At 41.3% G+C, this 22,906-nt stretch overlaps 1 protein-coding gene across 2 annotated transcripts in view; it reads right to left on the bottom strand.

Moving 5' to 3' along the window:
* Nucleotides 1-20,833, bottom strand: part of LOC124616175 (regulator of G-protein signaling loco) — a 252,994-nt gene extending 232,161 nt beyond the window's left edge. For both annotated transcript variants that reach the window (XM_047144462.1, XM_047144471.1), the window contains exon 1: nucleotides 18,438-20,833. In XM_047144462.1, the coding sequence (XP_047000418.1) occupies nucleotides 18,438-20,444 (2,007 nt within the window). In that variant the 5' untranslated portion in view covers nucleotides 20,445-20,833. The remainder of the gene's footprint in view (nucleotides 1-18,437) is intronic.
* Between the last annotated feature and the right edge of the window lie 2,073 nt (nucleotides 20,834-22,906).

Raw genomic sequence — 22,906 nt, 5'->3', positions numbered from 1 at the left:
GTGAGAATCTACGGTATGAGGCAGGATAGTGAAACTACCACTAGGCGCTAGATGGTTGTGCGTCCACGACTCCTCATAGAACATGGGGTTCGGAGGCTTGTCTGCTATGTAAAGTAGGAATGATGGTGATCAGTGACATCGGTGGCACAGAGCCCAAGTGTTTCGGGGCACACCGTTCATCCGACATTATTGAACATGGAGCTCCGCAGCAGACCTTCCCTACGTGTTCACATGTTGACCCGACGACATCGTCAATTACGATTGCAGTGGCGACGGGACTATCACCAAGCGAGGTGGCACAGTGGTTACCACACTGGACTCGGATTCGGGAGGACGACGGTTCAAACCAGTGTCCGGTCATCCTTCTGTAGGTTTCCCGTGATTTCCCTTAATAGCTTCAGGCCAAAGCCGCGGGCACGGCCGATTTCCTTCCCCATTCTTCCTAATCCGAGCTTCCGCTCCCTCTCTAATGACCACACTGTCGATGGGACGTTAAACACTAATCTCCTCCTCCTCTGGACCATCGGGATTCGACCGTCGATCAATTGAAACATGTCGGCTCTTTGGATGAATCACATTATGCGACACTAGGTCGACGGTCGTCTCCACGAACGCCGTCATCGAGGTGAAAGGCGGTTCGAAACGTGCAGCGCGCCACGGGCGCTGCTCTTGGGAACAGGATCATGCTATGACAGACATTCTCCTGCGCTTAGATGGAACCTGTAGTAGTAATCGAAGTCACGCTGACAGCTGCGAACCAACTGCATCACTTCATGTTTTTTGTCTCTCCCGACGATGATGTCCTTTTTCAGCAGTATAACTGCCCGTGTCTCGAAGCCAGAACCCTGCTACAGTGGTTTGACGAGCTTTACAGTGAACTCACGTTGACGTCTCGGTGACCAAATTCGCCTTATATAATGCCTATGCAACTCATCTGGGTCGCTATCGGGCGCCATCAACACGTAAGCAAATTAGCGGCCAGTTATTTACGCGAATTGCACGACCTGCAATCTGTTAGGAAGTTTGAAAAGTTGTTTTAAGAGATAAAAACTTGATGGATATCTTGAACGGATATAGTATAGAACATATCAACACCTAACTTACCATCGCGTCTCCCTATCCCTGTACCTAACCACAGAGCACCTTTGGGCCCTTCTGGTCATTGACTGCACTAATGAAGGAACGTGAAGAATTGATATCGGTGCATACGGGAGCACATCGTTCGTGTCAAGACTTTCACAAACTAATTCACACCAATAGTGGCAAATATGAGGTCGAAAAATACGAAATTTCTAGTTCCTATCTCCCTAACGTCGTTCTAGCTTCAAACGCTACAGGATAATTCAAGACAATGGAAGGTTCATAGTTTTCTGCACCTCTTAGATGTGGTATACGGTAACAATTCAACGCTTCCATAAAATGACACATACGCCTGTTAAATTGTGTCCACGTACGTAATCTATTCTCACAGCACGCCGTTTGAAAGGGTCGTAAACAAAGAAGGCGAGTCGTAAACCGAAAGCCTTCTCTGTTTCGCTATCAGCGACTACGTCCTTATAGTTCAGCGAACGTCCCATAATACGTTTGAGTGTGATCCCCGCGCGATAACATCCGTACATGGTGTAATCCATTCAAAACAGTCGGTGCAATGATCGTGAGAGACCGTATTTTGAGCGAAATCTCTTGGAAGGTGGGTTAGCGGGTTTCGTACCACGTGGAGGTGTTCCAATAAAACTTTTTGACAGTTAAAACCATTTTGTAACTTTACGTTGTTTAATATGTTTAAAACACATTCCCTTGTGCAGTACCAGCTGATTACGATACTTGGCAATTACGCTGTACATCCTGAAACATCCAACAAAACGAAGGATAAATATAATTGTACAGCACTTATAACGGGAACTGGTACAATTTCTTTATAACGTTATATGACGGCTCAGTATTGCGGAGCTGGGTTCGTTGCCTTCATCGCTACTACATTATCGTTATTCCTCGTTGTGGTGGATATTTCCGAAAGCACTTGATAGTGGTCATACGCCGAAATGATCTAACAAAGCCCAAGTAAATGAAAAATTCTTTTTAAACGTATTAAACAGCTGTAAGTGGGGAACTGGTTGTAATCTTCAAATAGTTTACTGCAGCGATGAAGCCATGCACAAGGAAATTAATTTTTAGGAAGCGTTTGCAACTACGTCCGTAACGTCTTTAATCGTTAGCTCTCAAGCCTACGACAACGGTTCGTGTACCATTGTCACAAACGTAGTGTTCGTGCTTGAAGTGGACTCTATCGTATCGTCTTTGGTTCTGGAACAAGAATGCATGTTTATGGAACAGTAAACGCTCACAACATGAGTATCTGGGAATCAGAAAATTACCACGAGTTTCTTCAATGCGAAAGTGCAAAACAGAATGCTTTATATTCCGGTACTTCAAAAGTCTAGTTTATGGGCCGTTTTCTCTACTGAAGCAGATGTGAATAGAATTGCTTATCTTGACAAGCACAACTGCAGTTTTTCTGCAACTGCAACGTGGGTCACAGTAGTTCATTTGAAGAAAAAAAAAAAGAAAGAAAAAAAAAAGAGTCGCGTCTCTTCAATTGAGTAATCCTAAATGGGGCTGGTTAATTGGCGATCCCCCAATTGCGGGTCTGGCTGCAAGAGATCTGTCATCATGGCTCGTTTACCGTGTTCTCCATGTTCACTCGGATCCTACGCCATGTGACTTCTTTATTTGTCTCTTCTAATGAATTGTATGTATGGGATTTCGCTGCCAGCTGATCTACGAGACTTGATAATCACGGTTGGAACAATCGTGGAAGTCAGTTACTTCATACTTGTTGATCAAAGTAAGGGAAGAACTAGCATATCGACTGGATGTGAGCCGGCCGAAGTGGCCGTGCGGTTAAAGGCGCTGCAGTCTGGAACCGCAAGACCGCTACGGTCGCAGGTTCGAATCCTGCCTCGGGCATGGATGTTTGTGATGTCCTTAGGTTAGTTAGGTTTAACTAGTTCTAAGTTCTAGGGGACTAATGACCTCAGCAGTTGAGTCCCATAGTGCTCAGAGCCATTTGAACCATTTGACTGGATGTGAACTGCGCGAGATTGCCACCATATGCACCGATACAACGTACCTTTTCCGATATACTTGGGTTCAATTTTTCTGTTAAATAACGTAACTCAAATGATGCAAAGTCAAAGGATTCTATGTAGCAGAATAATTCCACTGCAACTGAAATTAAAGCCCGTGGTACGGGCCTTTAGCTGTGCATGGCACAGAGTGTTGGCCAATGACTGAACAACTACGCAAGACCTCAGTTTCATGGAAAAGTGAATGATGCGTCGGATAAAAGAGTTGACTGACAGACTGCTTAAAAAACATCATCGTCAGACAACTGATATGAACGTGGCACCTGTCATCGCGAAAACGTGAGAGAACTGCCTTGCATGGTATGGACATGTAACCTCACTGTCTTTCATTTCCCATAATAGGACTTCTCCCTTTTCGTTTCAATTCACGATATGGAAATCACTCACTCATTACCTATTAATGTAATAATATTTGAAAGACTAAAGAAGTACTTTACATGAACTGATGTAATCTGCGTGAGGGCAGAGTTACACGTTTCTAAGAAATGTTAAAATGACCATAGTTAATGTTTCAGGGCACGAGTACAGCAACGATCTCTCGCAGTCGAGTGGTAACTGTAGAACAGTAAGGTGCAAGTTTCAGACGTAAAAACACCAATGTGTTAAGGCCAGAAAATGCCTGGTGTTAACTGTAGTGGCAATAACAAGATGGGAGAATTAAAATAATGGGCAAATGACATCACGAGCGACATATACGGAAACTGGAGGACGACTACGCGATGTTCACCTGCAGTGTCTGAAGGCACTCGTTGCTACAACGCTAATTACCCTGCGATAAAAATAAAATTTTTTAGTATTACATACCCTACTGAAATTCAACAATGCCTATTCCTGATTGCTGACGATAATAACTAATTGTTCAAGTATTTTTTTTACGAAATACTTCGTCAGTACGAAAATTAATGAATTGCATTGCCATACATTATTTAATTTACTAAATGTGAGAACAGCTATGTTTTTTAATTTTATTTCGTTTGATGGAATGATGAACAGTAATCCACACAGCACTATAATGGCATTAACAAGGGATATTAATTACTGCTATTAACGAAGTAAAAATCCGAGTGAAAGTGTATGAATGAACCTTTTTCTTTTTTTTCTATTTTGTATGACCTTCTCGATTGAAGAATTACGAGTTTATTTATAGTAATAATCTGTCAGTGCCACCCACACTTAGCAACAGCGTAATCAAATGGTTCAAATGTCTCTCAGGACAATGGGACTTAACATCTGAGGTCATCAGTCCCCTAGAACTTAGAACTACTTAAACCTAACTAGCCTAAGGACATCACACACATCCTTGCCTGAGGCAGTATTCGAACCTGCGACCGTAGCGGTCGCGCGGTTCCAAACTGAAGCGCCTAGAACCGCTCGGCCACAACGGCCGGCAACAGCGTAATCAAAATTCAGTATGATTACTTTATTTATAATAATAATCTGTCAGTGCCATCCGCAATTAAGTAACAGCGTAATCGAAATTCAGTACAAGAGTTGTAATAAGTTTACATTTTTCTTTTCGTTTGTGTGTGTCGCTGCCTTGTTATTCGGGCGGTTTATATCGCCTCTCTAGCCGAGGTCACTTGAACACGTCTGTGTGTGGCGCTCGACTCGGAGGTAAGCCGCTTCGAATCCTGGTGATGAAATTTTCACTGCCAGTATTTAGCTGGCCTGGAGAGGAGAGGTCGTGGCGTAAGGTTTCCGATCACCACTCTTTGCGCCAACGTCTCATGAAACGAGGGACTATTGGTGGTCCGTCCGTAGGATGGGGACGTTAAGCTCGGCGGTCCTCGTGGTGCTTTTTGAGAAGAGCAGCCTATGTGCCGGCACCGGGTTTCACCCTCTACCTTCCTTTCATATTATTTTTGTTATCTGTCTTCCGAGTGGTTTGATGCGGACTGCCGGAAGTTCCTCTTCTGTCCCACCTTTTCCTCTTAGAGTAGCGCCTGCAACCTAAGTCCTCGGTTATTTGCTGGATGTATTCCAATCTCTGTCTCCCTCTACAGTTTCTGTTCTCTACAACTCCCTCTAGCACAATGGAAGTTATTCCCTTATGTCTTGACATATGTCCCATCATCCAGGCCCTTATTCTTGTCAACGTTTTCCACGTATTCCTTTCCTTGCCGATTCTGCGGAGAACCACCACATTCCTTACCTTATCAGTCCACCAAATTTTCAAAATTATTCTGTAGAACCTCATCTCAAAAGCTTCGATTCTCTTCTGTTCCGGTTTTCCTACAGTCCATATTTCACCGGCGTACGATGCTGTGCTCCAAGGGTACATTTTCAGATATTTCTTCCTCAAATTAAGGCCCACGTTTGATACCAGTAGACTTCTTTTGGCCAGGTACGCGCTTTTTGGAAGTGCTAGTTTCCTTTTTATGTCCTCCTTGCTCCGACCGTCACTGGTTATTTTGCTGGCCTTCCTCCGTCCGTCATGGGTAATTTTGCTGCCTACGCAGCAGTATTTCGTAACTTCGTCTACGTCGTTATCACTAACTCTCTGTTCTCATTTTTGCTTCTTCTCGTTACTTTCGTCTTTCTTCAATTTACACTCAATCCATATTCTATACTCATTAGACTGTTGATTCCATTCAACAGATCCTTCAGTTCTTCTTCACTTTCACTGAAGATAGCAATGTTATCAGCAAATCACTGATATCCTTTCACCTTGAATTTTAATTCCACTCCTGAACCTTTATTTTATTTTTGTCACTGCTTCTTCGATCTGTAGATTGAACAGTAGGCGCAAAAGACTACATCCCTGTCTTGCACCCTTTTTAATTCCGGCGCTTCGTTCTTGTCTTCCAGTCTCATTATTCCCTCTGGTTCCTGTACATACTGTATATTGCCCGTCTTTTCCCTATAGCTTATCGCTATTTTTCTCATAATTTCGAACATCTTGTACCATTCTACACTGTCAAGCGCTTTTTCCAGGTGGACAAATCCTATGAACGTGCCCTGAAAAATGGTTCAAATGGCTCTGAACACTATGGGACTTAACATCTATGGTCATCAGTCCCCTAGAACTTAGAACTACTTAAACCTAACTAACCTAAGGACAGCACACAACACCCAGTCATCACGAGGCAGAGAAAATCCCTGACCCCGCCGGGAATCGAACCCGGGAACCCGGGCGTGGGAAGCGAGAAAGCTACCGCACGACCACGGGCTGCGGACTGAACGTGCCCTGATTTTTCTTCAATCTTGCTTCCGTTTTCAACCGCAACGTCAGAATTGTCTCTCTGGTCTCGTTACCTTCCCTTAAGCCAAACTGATCGTCATCTAACATATTTTTAATTTTCTTTTCCATTCTTCTGTATATTATTGTTGTCAGCAACTTGGATGCATGAGCTGTTAAGATTATTGTGCGATAATTCTCGAACTTACCGGCTCTTGCAATCTTCGGAATTCGTGTGGACAATTTTTTTCCGAAAGTCTGATGTATATCGCCAGTGTCTCATTCTACACAATAACGTGAATAATGTTTTTATTGATGCTTTCCTCAATGATATTAGAAATTCCGAAGGTATATTATCTATTCATTCTGCCTTATTTGATCTTTTCCAAAGCTCTTTTAACTTATGATTCTAATACTGGATACACAATCTCTTCTCTGTCCACTCCTGTTTCTTTTTGTCATGAGCAGCGATGCAGGATTCTTGCATTCCCTGAGTATGTGACTAATTATTATTATTATTATTATTATTACAGCGCTTAGTGTGGTGGCGTACGAACCCTGTTGGTGTTCAATAGCCCGACTGCCCTATTCTAAAATTAAAAACGTACACTAAACAACAGGTTTCGCTAAAATAGTTACGTCTTCTCAGAACAAAAAACACATACACAACGTAAATGGCGTGGAGTGCCAATGTGATTACGATGCAATCAGAGTTTGCTCTCAATACACGACATAAAGTTTAATTTGCATAATTTTGTGGAGCCGTTTACTGTTATAATGCACAGAGAGCAGCAAAAGGCACATGAGAAAGTTTTAGTCCTAGCTCATTGTAAATGGAGTAAGAGTTGGACGGATACATTTACTGAAGACAGGCGTCTAGAAGACGAACTGTATCGAAACAAATGGCGAATGTTGATCCACAAACCGAAACCTCTGACCACTGGGTAATGCTAGGAAGTAGTAGACATTACATGTATACTGATGCGAAAAAAATCGTAGCACCACAAAATAGGTCATGCAGAGTAATGAAATTTCGGGGATTTGTCTAGGTGACATATTTAGTGATTAACATTGGGAGATGATAGGTTAACGTAAGGACGAGACAAGCCATTGCAAATGTGAGACGCTGGTACATTGATAACCGGTGTAAACGGCAGAATGTTGAATGCAAGCATGAAAACGAACATGCATTGTGTTGTACAGGTGCCGGATGTCAATTTGGGGGATGGAGTTACATGTCTGTTTCACTTGGTCGGTCAACACAGGGACGGTTAATGCTGTTTGTGGATGACGCCGGAGTTGTCGTCCGATCTGGTGACCCAGCAGGCCAAGGGGGAACAAGCTGATACTCTGTACAGCCTGTTGGGTTACAACACCGTATGTGGGCGAGAGTTATCCTGTTGGAATACAACCTCCTAGACTGTTGTTCCTGAATGACAGCACAAGAGGTCGAATCACCAGACCGACATTAAGGTGAGCAGGATAACCACGAGAGTGCCCTTGCTGTCATACGAAACCGCACTCCAGACCATAACTCTTAGGTGTAAGTGCAGTGTGTCTGGCACGCAGACAGGTTGGCTGCAGGCCCTCAAATGGCCTCCTCCTAACCAACACACGGCCATCACTGAGACCGAGGCAGAACCAGCTTTCGTGAGAAAACACTATAGACTTCCATTCTGCCCCCCCCCCCCCCCCCAATTAGGTTGACACCACTGAAGTCGCAAATGGCGATGGTTTGGGGTCCTTGGAATGCACGCTAAAAGTCGTCTGGCTCGGAGCTGTCCTTGAAGTAACTGATTTGTAACAGTTCGTTGTGTCACTGTTGTGCCAACTACTGCTCAAATTGCTACTGCAGATGCAGTATGATGCGACAGGGCCATAAGCTGAAAACTATTGTCTTTTCTCTCGGAAGTGCCACGTGGCTGTCCTGAGCCTGGTCTCGTAACGACCGTAGATTGTCGTGACCATCGCTGCCAGCAATCATGTACAGTGGCTACGTTCCTGACCTATTACACGACCTCATTAAAACTCAGCAAGGTGTTGATAGTGGCGTCTCTGTCGCCTTCGTGGCGTTCTTGACTAACATCAACTCATCACGCCCGGTCTCAAAGGTAACTAATGCTTACGACCGTTGCAGCGTGCATTTCAAGCAAACCTGATTTCCAATGCATCCCTATATTGGCGCTACTAGCGCCGCTCTTATGCGACTGGCGTGAAATTTGACTGGTCGTCACCTTCCAGAGGTAAAAATGCGCCTACCAACTTTCGTTTAAGACGCACGGCCCCTTCTTGATGTTGGGACTTTATTTCCCGTCAGTGTATTTTAAAACTTTTGCTCTCTTTGAAGCACTCGGAGTGGCGTCACATTTCATTGCAGGCAGCGAGCCTCGCCTGTTCAAAGCGATCAGCGCTGACACAGGGCACTGAGCGGGTTGCAGAGAGAGTGCGTGTCCTTGCAGCTGGGCCTGGCAGGCCGCTGGCATTCGGCACAAACGCAACGCGAAGCAACAGCAACGGGACTGTCGGCTGCCGGGGCGTGACCCCAGCCCGCGTGCCTCTCAGGTCGCCATCCCAAACACTGCGAGCCTACAATCTCACGACCGGATACTCTTGCAGCGTATCGGTTACCCGGACTCCAGGTACTCGCTTCTACCAAACAGATGTGCCAAAGTAAGAAAGCTTTCTCAATTACTTGACTGAACATCCCCACGGGATCTTACAGCATGACATTGCCACATATAGCAAAGACCACTGAAAACATCCGCAAAAATCAGTGATCGATACTTCTTACCACGCAGTAGCACTCCTGTATGGCAAAGGAAAATAATCATCAGAAACGTCGCCCTTATAGGCACAGCTATTTAATGAGTACTGGCAACTAGTTGTGTACTAGAGCGTGTACGCTTTAGCAACGGCAATAGGATAGTTTGTCACATTTTCGACAACAGTCTGTACTTATGGAAGCTTAAAGAAACACAAATAAAACAATATTTCAGCATATATGAAGCATCAAGGTCCACGATCACATCGCCTCATATTATACTCTGCCTAACGCCTGTCGTCGTCGGAGCACAACTGCTTTCACTTATTCCCTGGTCTCATCGCTCACCAGGCGCATCACTTGTGGTCAAAGAGTAAGTAGTGATAAAATGTGCAATCTGATACAAGTTACATATCGATTACTAAGCTTCCAGGCATACACTTTCCTGGTTCGGGCTAATACCGATTTAATACCCTCCCTCAGAGTGTCTCCAAAACATTAAAAGGCAAACGAAAGAAATGACTTTTAAACACCAAGCTTGGATCCCGACAACGGGAGATTTGTAACATATGATTGGTGGATACATAGTTCCAAATACCTAAACCAATAGCTAATTGAATATATGCAGACTGAAGCGACGAATGAAAATTTGTACCACAAATGTCTTAAACCTGAAAAGTTCTCTGGAACCATTTAGTTTCATTGAACTAAAGCACCTGTGCCTCGGTTTTAGGAATGAGCCCCCATTTCGTTCGATGCTGAGGTGCTATTCGAATACGGCTGGAGAGAATCTGCAATGCTCTTCGAGTTTAGGGGAGAATATTAAGGTGGGCTGAGGCGCGAATGGAACTTGGGTCGAGGAGGGAGGCGCGCTAGGTAGTCCGCGCCATTGTGCAAAGCCAGGGTAGCGTGGTGGTGGTGGTGGTGGTGGTGGTGGTGGTTGTGGTGGTGGTGGTGTTTGGTTTGTGGGGCGCTCAACTGCGCGGTCATCGGCACCCGTACAAGGCCCCAATTTCTACCAAGTCCAATCTAGTCACTGTCACGAATGATGATGATGATGATGAAATGTTGAGGACAACACTAACACCCAGTCCCCGGGCAGAGAAAATCCCCAACCCGGCCGGGAATCGAACCCGGGACGGGTGGCGTAGTGGTTAGCGCATCTGCCTAGTGAGCAGGAGATCTGGGTTCGAATCCAGACCTTGGTACCGATTTTCATTAGTACTTGTCTGCATACATACATCATTTGAGTTTGAGATTTGAAAAGGTCTCTGGAATGATATGGTTTCATTTAATAAAAATAATAGCTAATTATCTTACCCATTACAGAAAATCTATCAACAGATGAAAATCAATGAAATAGGGAGTCTTCCAAATGCTTAGCATTTACACTTTATAAAGGCCACAGAAGTGTGTCCTGACGACCTAAGAGACAGACGGATCGCATGATGAGTCTGATAGTGTTGCAGAATGTCCAAGTAATTTAGAAACGAAACCAGTCGCTATGAGTAAAGCCTGCGAAAGGGGTAAGAATACTGGCTTTCTAATTATACAGTGTCCTTTAAAGGTCAGAACAAAGTCTAGAAATTCAGAGATGAAAATGCGTCTGTATCTACGCGAAAGATCACAAACTGCAATGAATAAGAGAATCACTCTGGTGCGCAGTCCACGATGACGTCACAGAGACGGCTAACTCGAGATAGAGAAGAAAGGCGAAGGAATCGCCTGGAGTTCGACTTCAGCAATCAATAAAAACACGGTGAACTCAAGACGGGATGGGGGTGGGGAGCGGCGAATGCAATCGTTTCCTTGCAAATAACGAGTCTAGTGTATAAACCACAACCAGGTCGCGTCGAGTTTTATGTTTACGAAAGGTATTTGCGGTCATCTCTTCAGCGTTAGGGAGTAATGAAAGAACCATCGCCTTCTCCTTAAAAGGAGGTGGGTGCGTTAAGCATATGCGTCCAGCGTTTTGCATAAGCTCAGACGAGTTAATTTCACTTTGAACGTAAAAAGCGCGTAGGTGTTGGCAGAAATTATTTATAAACCTTTTATTATTAAAACCGTAGTGTACAGTTTCTTAATGATTTCGAACATCTAGGCAAAATCGACACAGAGAATGGTATTGTTCACTCCAATCTGAGCCTTCTAAGTCATAAGAGAACAACAACGGCCTTTCAGCTTTACTTCGGTTAATAGTTCTCTGTCATTCCAGTAGTTTTACTTCCGTAGGCTTCAAGGCGATGAATCACTTTAAATACGTCGGGTGAAGAAGTAGAAGAGCACTAATTTAAACTACGTGCTTATAACGCTCTCTCACACTGCATAATCTTCAAGTCTTTGGATAAATGCTGCTGTTGCAATAGCGACGATTGCACGGACATTACTGGCTCACTATTCGGGTAATAGCAAAATTCTGCAACTTCTGAAAGAGTGAAGTCGGATTGGACGCACTATTCGGCTGCGATGTGCTGGCAAAGAGTCAGAAAGCAAATCCTGAGGCAAGCAAGTCCGTATTGCATGACATGAAGCGTGACATTAAACTCGAGCGGCAGCCTCCAATCAAATTGCTTCCTGCGCTCAAGGGCAGAGCGAATCTTGTGGAACGGAAGTCAGTAACTGGTATGAAAGGCGCAGCGGGCGTCTCAAGGAGTAGTAGTATTGTTTCAAAACATAAGATGCTTGGCAATTTGCCTCTGTCTCTAGCGTGATTTTCAAAGCCTAGGTAATTACTACGTAAAACGCGCAGACTTTGTGTTTGATGGATGGCCAATATAATTTGGTCGAGAGAGACAGGGCAAAGACAACAAGTTTATTGTATGCGAAATAAAAAAGGGCCTGTAGCACTGAAACAACTAAAGTAGAATTTATATACGTACAACCAGTTTATGGAGCTAAACAGGCCGTGGTCTAGTAACATACAGTTCGTGCGCGACGTTTTCCCTCGATATGAATCGGCTGTCTTTATACTTTCAGTGGATCTGAAGCATAATCAGCGAACCCAGTCTGCACATACTAAATCTCAGCTAATGGCGAGTGTTCTGAAAGTCATCGTACATTAAAGTATAAATGCATTAAGCATTCACTATTCTGCGTGAAATTATTTTAATTTCACAACTTTGCATCTGTCTGTAAAAGTCTGAGCTTTACAGTGTTACTACAAAGGTGTAAGAAGATTAAGGAGTAGTAGAAGAAAAAGAAGCAGCAGAGGAAGAAGAGTCGGACGAGGAGGTGAAACTGACGATGTTCACGTTGTTAAGGGCGAGAGAAATGAAACATAATTCCGTAAGCGCTGAGGTAACTTTATGTACGGGCTACTGGCAAATGAAAAGCAGGGGGAAAAAATTAGCAACAAATTACAGGCGGATTAATTGCTGAACAGATACAAATATGATGGTCCAGCGATACACGCGTAACGATGAGGAAGGCGGAAAAAAAAACACCTCAACATTGCCACCTGAAATGATTAGAATGATTCGAAGTACATAAAAAATTACCAAGAGTCAACAGCTGCAGATAACTTTCACATTGTGTGGGAATTAGTCTGGTTATTAGTACGAATAATTGTCCGACTTGCTGACAGATTTCTTTGACTTCCATGCTATACATAAAATTTCTGCAGAATACTACACTTAACATCTATATAACTGCGCCATCGAAAACAATCCATCATGTTTTAGCATTGGGTGTTTTTTTTTTTTTTTTTTTTTTTTTTTTTTTTTTTTTTTTTTTTTTTTTTTTTACTGGATGCGGTGTTTCCGAAGAGCGAAAGAGGGAGTGTGTGTAGCATATGTTGCGCAGCTAAGATCCGAGTAGTGATCGATTGTCTTTGGTACCCTCCTAAAATCACCATGGAAGGTTCAAAGCATACAACCACTCTGTTCGAGGTCATCGCTAACTGTTTGCGGTCATCACTCTATAGGGACTGGAGAGATGTCAGAGATTCGTGACGGAAGCGCTCAGGTGTAGTGTGGAACCGCACGGAACTTCATCTTGCACACCACAATCCAATGACGAATATTATCCCGAATTTTTGCGATTCGAAATGGCTGTTTTGTGGTCGAGTGCCAAACAGTCATCATGGTTAATGCACTCGAGTCGCTGGAGTTCTGGTACTCACGTCTTCAGAAAAATAAATAAATATGCACACTGACCTCATGTTCCACTATAAAATAGTAGAGCAAATGAGGAGAACTCTGTCAGTAATACACAAAATCTGCAATGCACTGAGAAGTACTTCACTGTGGGGACACAAAAAAGGCACTTTAGCGATAACATGCTCTATTTGAAGCATGAAGCTCAAACACGCACTTCAGTATAACAGGAGTCCCTAGTGGGTGTCCTTGGTGTGTTCGGTGATGATGAACGGAGCTGTGTTATGTACTACAAGTTATCTTAAACAAATTGTATGTATATCAAGGAACACTACACAATAGGGACCAAAGGAGTGGGGCAATGCAGCTGTTGAGACTCTGACCTCATATACAGGTTAGTGGAGGTGCTCTGTCCGCCCATCCTGATTTGGGTTTCCATGGTTTTCCTAAATCACTAATTAGGCGAATGCTGGGATGATTCCTTAATCAAGGCCTTAGATGACCACCTGTCCTATCCTCACAGAGCACCTGCCTAGCCTCCTGAAGCTAGTTACATGATTTGCGTCTTGTATGTTTGGAGCTACTGATTTGTATTGTGTTACATTAACAATTCCTATACCTTTGGGCATGATCCTGCGATTAATAATAATAATATGCAAAATAGAAGGACAGTTAATGTCATGAAACACATATTAGAAAGGACGAGTAAAAACAGAACAAACTGGAGATAGCACACATGTGAAGTGTGAAGCTATGTCTTATGATGGACTTTGAATTGTCCGGCCATACTGATTCTCATTTTCCATGATTTTTCCTAAATAATTTCAAGCAAATGCTGGGATGGTTCCTTCAGGAACATCAATGCCATTCCACCTGTCCTACTCTCATAACGACTTAATATATTTTGTGGTATTTATTTTCATTGTTTTATGATGACAAATCCTAGATCATTGTGAGATGATCCTTGGATGAAAAAATAAACAAACATTTAGTATTTTATTCATCAATGAAAATTTACGAGCAGTGCAGAATAAAGTACCTGTTTCTCTTCATTAATTATGTTTTTAGAAGGACATCATTTAGATTTAGAATAAAAATAAGTGCATTTTCAAATTCCTCATTCCAGTCGCCAGAATAACTTGTTTATTGAACAGTAAATCCTATGCCATTTATCTTAAAATCAAACTAATTTATTCTTTACCTTCACTCATTTTCATTCCATAACTAGATATATTTAATTAAAGTGAAACATTAATTCAATTTAACACTTAATTTAGATTTCCAAAACATTTCCCTAAAGAGCTACAACATACCACAAAAGCGAGCGCTTCTGATGCATGAAAAGAAAAGAAGGAGAAACATTAGTAATTTTGACAAAACAGCAGTATCTATAGTCAAAACTTAAAATTTCAACATTCGAAACTACTGGTGCATCATTACATAACCATTCTACTTGTAAACAAGCAGTAGGCCTTTGCACAACTTTTCTCTGAACCAACTTATTAATGATTTAAACTATAACATGTTTTGAGATGGTCACTATTTCTCCTCATCTGGTGCAACTGATTTCTCGTCCCTTGGTCTCACCAGAACTGAAGTTCCGTGGTACATGTCATTACGAGATGATATTTCAGCAGATGTTTGTCATCTTACCATCACTCTTATGGGAGGAAAAAATATTTTGTCCCATTTTCTTAGAGATCAAGATCAATTAGTGTTTCGCATAAAATGAACATTCTAGAAATACATTATAAAGAAAGAAATCATGTCATTGAGAAAAGTAGATTGCAAGCAATGAACATGAATCAGCAACATCATCTAGGACTCGTGAGCACAAAATGTAATAGGCCTAAATAAATGTCATATTCTGATTCGATAACTGTATGTCAATTATACTAAAATGTAGACTTTCACGGACGGAAATATCATGTCTATTACAATTATCCGGGCTGTTATGCCATGGTCGGTTGATGAATTCTGTGTCAATTCCCAACGTTTCGTCTCCGACTGCGACTGCAGGAGACATCTTCAAGGGGGTCCGTAGCTCGACGGAAATCCAACACACCCACTGGCTCGCTACTGGCCAGTAGCGAGCCAGTGGGTGTGTTGGACCTTCCATCGAGCTACGGACCCCCTTGAAGATGTCTCCTGCAGTCGGAGATGAAACGTTGGGAATTGACACAGAATTCATCAACCGACCATGGCATAACAGCCCGGATAATTATAATGGACATGTATGTCAATTGCAGTGCCTGCACATGTTACTATCATGATAATGACAGTATGACATAAAATCAGAAATTAATGACTTTAAGGATTTTTTCTCAATTTTCACAGAACTCTTAAAGTCTAATAAAGTGCAGTTTAATTGATCGGACATATGCATAAAGAAATAAATTTACATTCTAACAGAATTACATGTACCGTGTTAATGAGATGTAATTCTATTTTTAAACTATGCTCTGATGATATTAATTGGCCTGTTTCTTATATAATTTACAATACATTCCAATTCCATGACAAGGATACCATCTGCTGACAGAATAAAAGACTGACCCACCTGTCCTCTCCAATGGCATGTTACTATTGTAAGCAAGCACCAAGCACAAAACATTTCTACCTTATAATGCTCAACCAGATCCAGTCTCACTACTTCTTCTGCGAGCAGAGAAAACTGCATTGTTTATTTTTTGACACGTAAAGAAAACATGGTACTGAACCATATCATTTGGACCAATAGATGTCAGTGGATACAGTTATGTAGTTCTTGATATTCTTCACTAGTAGTTAAAATGAATGCCATAGCAGTGAAAGGCATATGCTCTTACGTAACTATACATACACACAGTGTTCAGAACAGTGACAGGTGTGAGAAGGATGAATGCATACTTTCAGCCTGTGATAGCAATAAGTTACTGTTTAAGCAACAAATACTCTTTTAGTATAAGCAGAAGATCCTAGAGCTTCTTATGTCACCTATATTTGTAGCTCTGAATATTACAATTCAAAATATTGTGGACAAAGACTGCTTTCCCCTCTAGCAGTCTCTTTAGTGCAACTTCTGTTGAGAAATAGTAATATCCAAGACTGTACTGTCTTCCTATTTTTTATGTTTTATATCAATCTGTTCTCTTTTGTTCCCATTTTCACTCTTTTTTTTTTATTTTCCCTGAGTCTACTCAATTTTCATTCTTGATTCCTTAATCTGCTTTTTTTCCTTCAGATTAATAGAAACCTTTCATAGAGCTTTGCCAATTCAAAACCAAGCTGTCACATTTCAATGTGCAACCCAAACCTCCGGTCACACTACAGATCATTATTTAATCATATCTAAGATTTATTGTTCACATTTGTTGGCTTTCCTAACTAACAACCAACCTGTCACCTTCCAACCTAATGTAGGGTTTGAGCTGTGCAACATATCAGTCTGCTATTATAGCCTACATTAAAAAAAACTATAGAAGTAAAAGAAAAATTGCCAGTGTTCTGTTCTTCTTCTGTCTATCCAAGTATGTCCATCTATGCCACTAAAAATGCCACATCATCACTAAACTACATGGCAAAGCTGACATTCAATGTTGGTAGGTTCAGTTGGCCCTTTTCTTCTCCATTTTCCATTCTGCAAATTTAGTGAAAGAGTGGACCATCCTGGTCGTGTTCATTTTCTTCATTTTTCACACAAATTTTTCAAATATTTTTATCTTCTGCCATTCCATAACAGTCAGGGCTACAAACATAAATATATCACTACTGCTATCAGACGTGAACTTCATTTCCAGTTGCCATCAAGATATTAGCTGCACATTTTCAAAGAAATTTGTTGTGTTTTGAAAAGTTGACATTTGTCATTGAGGCCGATAGTAAGGAGTGAGTTTGATCATTAACAGTTCTCTGTCAGGTAATTAATTTCACGCTAAAATGAAGACAGATGATAAGATTTCTTCATCTTGGTGGCAACATGAATGTATTTACACAAGAATCCAACATACGAACAAATCTAGCATTGCTCCTTGTAGCGTGATAACACGATAAAATTTGATTACAATTTCAGCTGTTTTTGTGTGGCTAAATACTTCGGAATGTAAGAGAAAATTGTTTTTATGTCCTGTTGTTTGAATATAGTCTTTAATATTATTGTTTCTTAATTATCATAGTTATCTTTATTGTTATCTCCAATGTGATACATTTTTCTTATGGGGTAAGACTGATCATACTGTAGTGCAATACAAATACTGCAATGCATACATACATAGCTAGTATTTTGCATTTTATATGTGTCATAACATTCATTTTCCAGATCATCTAACCATATTGCATTTATTAAGATAACCTTGTGTCCCTCCATACACTTTGTCCAATTATAACATCAGCAAAAGTTATGACTGCAGAAAATCACTTGTGATCTACAGAGATTGAATGAAGAAGACATGGAGTCATCTTAAAACTGTAACGAATATCATCATCATCATCATAATCTGTGGGTCAGTCACTGGTGCCTTCCTCACACCCTAGGCGACATATAGTGGTGAGCATATTCAAAAGCATTGGGTACAAAATGGCTATCAATGTCATCCTTGCTGCAAAAAATCATGTTGTGCTGCTGGGTTTCAGTACAGTCAAACTTCACATGGTGGATTTATAACACAACATTAATGGACTGGTTTGGTGGATCTATTCTCCAACATGCCAGACATATAGAAGACATTAAAATTATTCTTGGAGACAATTTATTATTTAGTTCAGGCTCTGTAATGTTCAAGACATAAAATTTATTTGTTTGCCACCAAATGCAACAAATCTAAGTCAGTCACTTGATGTCTTTTCCTTCAGGTCTACTACTGATGTATACACTGAAGAGTTTCGGTGGTACTAGATGTCAGCCAGTATGAATGAAGACAGTTTATCGTATCTTGGTGAAGCAAATATAGAAAATTCAGAGAAACATTTCATAGTGAATGTGGTTAGTCATTTTCTTCCTTCCAAGAAAATTTCAAACATTGTAATATAGGACAACAGATAATGTATAAGCTTTCTCCTAAAAATTCTTTCATTGTACACTTCAAATATTTAAAAGAACTGCAGTTCAATTCATGTGATACTTCAGACATCCTTTCCAAAATACCAGTACATGGCTGCATATTTATTTCTTCTTTGTAGTTTTTGATTGTGCTCATGACAGAAAATGTTCCCATGTACATGTTACAGATACCCATACATCAGTACTAAAAGTAAAGATAGTGAAGGAAAAATCTACTCACCAAGTGTTCTGGGACTGGTGAAGCTTCAAAACAATTAGCAACAAAGCTCCGAAGTTCCTGCAGACTGCCCCATTGCTGCCCTCTTTGGCTATTGGGTGAAAGTATAGCTACCCCACTTGCACTGTCCTCTAACCCTGCTGGGTCTGGAACTTTCAGGTCTTCAAGGCTGTGTGTAACAGGCCTAGGAAGTCCAAATACTTTTGGGCTTAGTTTATATGACAGGAGAGGATCCTGACTTTGTGCACTACTTATACTCATAGCTTCAGTTGATCTTACACCTTTTCCACATAAACCACTGAAACCAGGCACAGAGTAACACTCAGGATCTAACTTATCTGAAAAATGTGGGTGAAAGTCCCTCACTGTTTCATAAGGTTCAGGCTTATATGGTAAAGCCAAGTGGTCTTGACTCCTGTTTGTTCCACTGCTGACACTCATGTCATCATTTGATCTTGCAACAGGAAAACTGTAAGCTGGAATGTTTGGCACACGTTCTGCAAATACTCTACGACTACCATCATCACAAGAACTACTGCTAAGTGGTGATCGGCTACGACTACTTGCTACCATTGCACCTCCACTGTTCATAGCTGGATCTGGCATTGCACGCACAGTCAACCTCGCATTAGCACTGTCTTTGACTCTTCCTGCTAGCTCATAAACACGTGGTTTGGGAACCTGGACCTCACCAACCTGCTGAATATGTAATCGTTGATTCTGCACATCAACCATGAGTATGCGATCAGACTGATTACCACAATCATCTCTAAAACCAATACCAGAATCACTGTTACTTGATGTTGTTGTGTTAGTGCTGCTGGCATTGCTTGGCTGGGGTGAGTTTGCTAACAGTGGTTCTTCATTTTCAACATTACCTCTTTCATACCTGTTACTGTACAGAACCTTTATAGCAGCAATTACAGGGTCTGAGGAGGATGGAAATTCACTGCACAATCCTGTTGCTGGGTCAGTCTTACAATTGAGCTTAAAGGCTTCAGCCTTTGCAGCATGGACGGAATGTGCGCCATGGAGTCTTAGCTCTATGGCAAAAACATGGCAGGAACTAGATGCTATTGTCTCTCCACTGTCATTTTCATCATCCACACATCTAATTGCAGCTGTAACAAGTCCAAAGAAACGATGTTCATCATCCGAACTGGAGCCACAGAATGTGACACGTTCTGCTGGATACTCAGCAATTATTGCTTGATGACAGTTTTTCAGGGTAAGACTATGAGAATGCACACTCATCAACACTAACGTGTGAGCTCGCTTTTCAGCACGAAGTCGTCTAATACAACCACGTACTACCTGGAGTCTGGATCCAGGCTGGAGTTCTTTAGGCATTTCAATTGTGCCCAGGTACCCGACAAGAGCCTGATACTCGACTCTCTCTGTTTCTCTAGGTTTTTCAACTTGTGGATGAGGATATAAACGTGGAGGTGGTACTGGGAATGGGACAGGTGGTTCCCAACGCTGAAGTGGAGGAATACTAGGTTTACTCACTGGGCGGATAAGTGCACTAGAAGGGATGGCGGCAACCTCCAATTGTTGATGTTCTTCAAACATTGCTCCTGTCCGTAGATCTCTAACAACTTTGGCTGCACGATTCTGCTGAGGTATCGCCACAGGTCGATGATGTTGACCACCACTACGTGGTTTGTGCGGATATTTGGGTTTCGGTCTCGCTGGTGCAATGACATCTTCATCCGAGCTGTCAGAATAATAATTCTCCGCTATCTGGAGTTTTAAGATTCCGGAAGAGCCACCAATAAGGCGAACTACGTCGTCGTGTGGAACCTTGCTTACATTCTGACCGTTGACAGCAACCAAATAATCGCCTGGTCTTAGGCCGGCCTTCTCCGCTGGGCTACCGGTGACTATGCAGCTGAGAATACATGGTTGTTGGCCCGATATCGTAAATCCAAATCCATTTTTTCCTCTGCATACTTCTACCGTTCGCACTCCGTAGTTTGGCCTTTTTTTACGGCGCCTGATTGGATGCATGATGGATACTGGTTATGTCAAATGTCACTGCGTTCTGAAATATTAAATTCTCGTACCCATTTTTGAATATTTTGGGCTTCCGGTTTACGAAATACCGGCACGTGCATCACACATTCCACGTAATACAAATATCTGTGTTTAATTTCCGCTACAGTCTCCGAACTTGGCACGAAAGCATAAATGGTTAAGTCACTTACATCTGTCACATATGATTTGTATTCATATTTGAAACGACTTTCAAACACTTAGCCTGACGAACCAGATTTGGCTTGATCTTTCATCTCCTTCTTGATGTTCCTCTTCACCACTCCCATCCATGCACTGCACAGTGTCAACAAAAGAAATATTTACGTCTTGTGTCATCTAATACAACTGTAGCCATTTTGAACTTGTCAGACTATGGCAATTAAAAACAAAAGGCCACATCCGCCATCTGTACAGAAATATTTGACACGAAACCAAGGCTTTCCACACTAAAGATATAATACTCGTAAATATTGCTGATAGTCATTGCTCATTGGTTAGTTCACATTCTGCTTTGCAGGCATTGCGGATGAAAATAGATTTACTTAGAAAACTGCTTGCTGTTGAGAAAACAAGGAAATTAATCGTTGTGAAGAAACTTAGTTGTTTCTTACATCTTTTATGTAAACTGGTATTTTGGCCGTTTTTTCTGACACTATAAGTAAGACATGACAGGTTATGATTTGAATGATTGCAGTGCTACACTCATTCTTCAGACTGCAAGTTGATGTTGTATTTACGCTAACGATTTTAACCGTCCGATACTTCGCGTGATATTATTATTCATTAATGCAACGTTAAAGATGTTCATTGTCTCGTGTGAACTTACGACACATTTTCCGCTACACAACTGCCCAGTTATTTCGTGACTGAAATTTTGCTTGTAGCGTCGTGTCCAGTGGCAGTTTTTCTGCAGTTAATGTTTAATAAATAATATTTGCCGTAACCCTTATGCAAGAAGGATTCTGTAGTGCAAGAGTTACACAGATTTCATTAAATGTCGGTTACTGAGACACGGGACGTTTCCTTGGAAAGAGTTACATCTGATTTCCCTTAACCATATTATTTCTCGTTTTTAGCATTTCTGGATAACAACACAGGTGTATTTAACAATGAATGATAATCAAGAAATAAAGTACCGTACAGAAAACTACTAACATAAATGTTTTCATTATCTTTCGTTATTTCATGGCTATAGTCTCAACTATTCTGATTTCAATGCCCTAATAGACATAAGTAATTTTAATTCATAGCCATTATCATGATACGTATTTGGCGATTATTGACATACTTCAGTACTGATGACATGATACAGCAACCTGCTACAGTTCCTCATTGGTCCTATGGAATAAAACATAACACACTAAAGCACCTCAGAATCGCCCCAAAATACATGCACTATAGTCAGTAACTTAATGATAAGTAACTTAAGGGTTCAATATGTTATGATCCTGTACCCCTTGCTATCAAAATTGTGAAGAAAAAAGGTGTATTTATCTTTTTATCATACAATGTTCTACGTCTAAATGAATTTTCCAAGCTGGCCACCCGCCAGGAGCTGGCTGTCTAGAAATCTCCAGCAGCCCATCAAGAGTCAGCTCCCTAAAAAATAGAAATAAATTACCACTAATTATTTCAAAGGAAATTTTAGAACTGGTGGGCTGATCTCTGTCTTATAATATAACAGAATTTTTTTATTTACAGTTATGGATGTACATTAATATACAAAATTTACAAGGAAATGTCTGTAATTATATATGTACTTAAGTATATTATATAATCTAGAAGAAATGAAGCTTACTCTTTTGCATGTATGGTCAATGTCGTAGAAAGATGAATACATTCATACTCTGTAAACAGTTGTGATGTGCATGCCAGAGGGTACTTTCACGTTGTACCTGTTATTGGGGATGCTGCTCATTCCACTCATATGTGGAGCATGGGAGGAAAGACTGCTTAATTGTCTTCAGGATTGCTGTGATTAGACTAATCTTTTCCTCATGATTCCTGTGGGAGTGATACATAGGAGGCTGTAATATATTCCAAGATTTTTCATTTAGAGCTGGTTCTTACAGCATTGACTTTTGTGGGGTAGTCAGCATCTGTCGTCAAGCATTTTTTCACCATCTCTGTGATATACTCTGATGGGTCAAACAAACGTGGCCACTCGTGCTGTTCTCCTTTGCATATGTTCAATATACCTTGTGAGCTGTATTTGATGTGTGTCCCACACACTTGAGCAGTATTCTAGGATGGGGTGTACAAGCATTTTGTAAGAAATCTCCTTTTTAGATGTGATTACATTTCCATAGTGTTCTACCAATGAACCAAACTCTGCTACCCAATTTACTTACGAGTGAACGTATATGATTGCTCCGTTTCATATTCCTAAGAAGTTTTACACCCAGATATTTGTACGAGTTAACTGGCTCCAATTG

This window comes from Schistocerca americana, chromosome 1 (genome assembly GCF_021461395.2).
Source record: "Schistocerca americana isolate TAMUIC-IGC-003095 chromosome 1, iqSchAmer2.1, whole genome shotgun sequence".
Classification (NCBI taxonomy): domain Eukaryota; kingdom Metazoa; phylum Arthropoda; class Insecta; order Orthoptera; family Acrididae; genus Schistocerca; species Schistocerca americana.
This window is presented reverse-complemented; position numbering and strand designations above follow the sequence as displayed.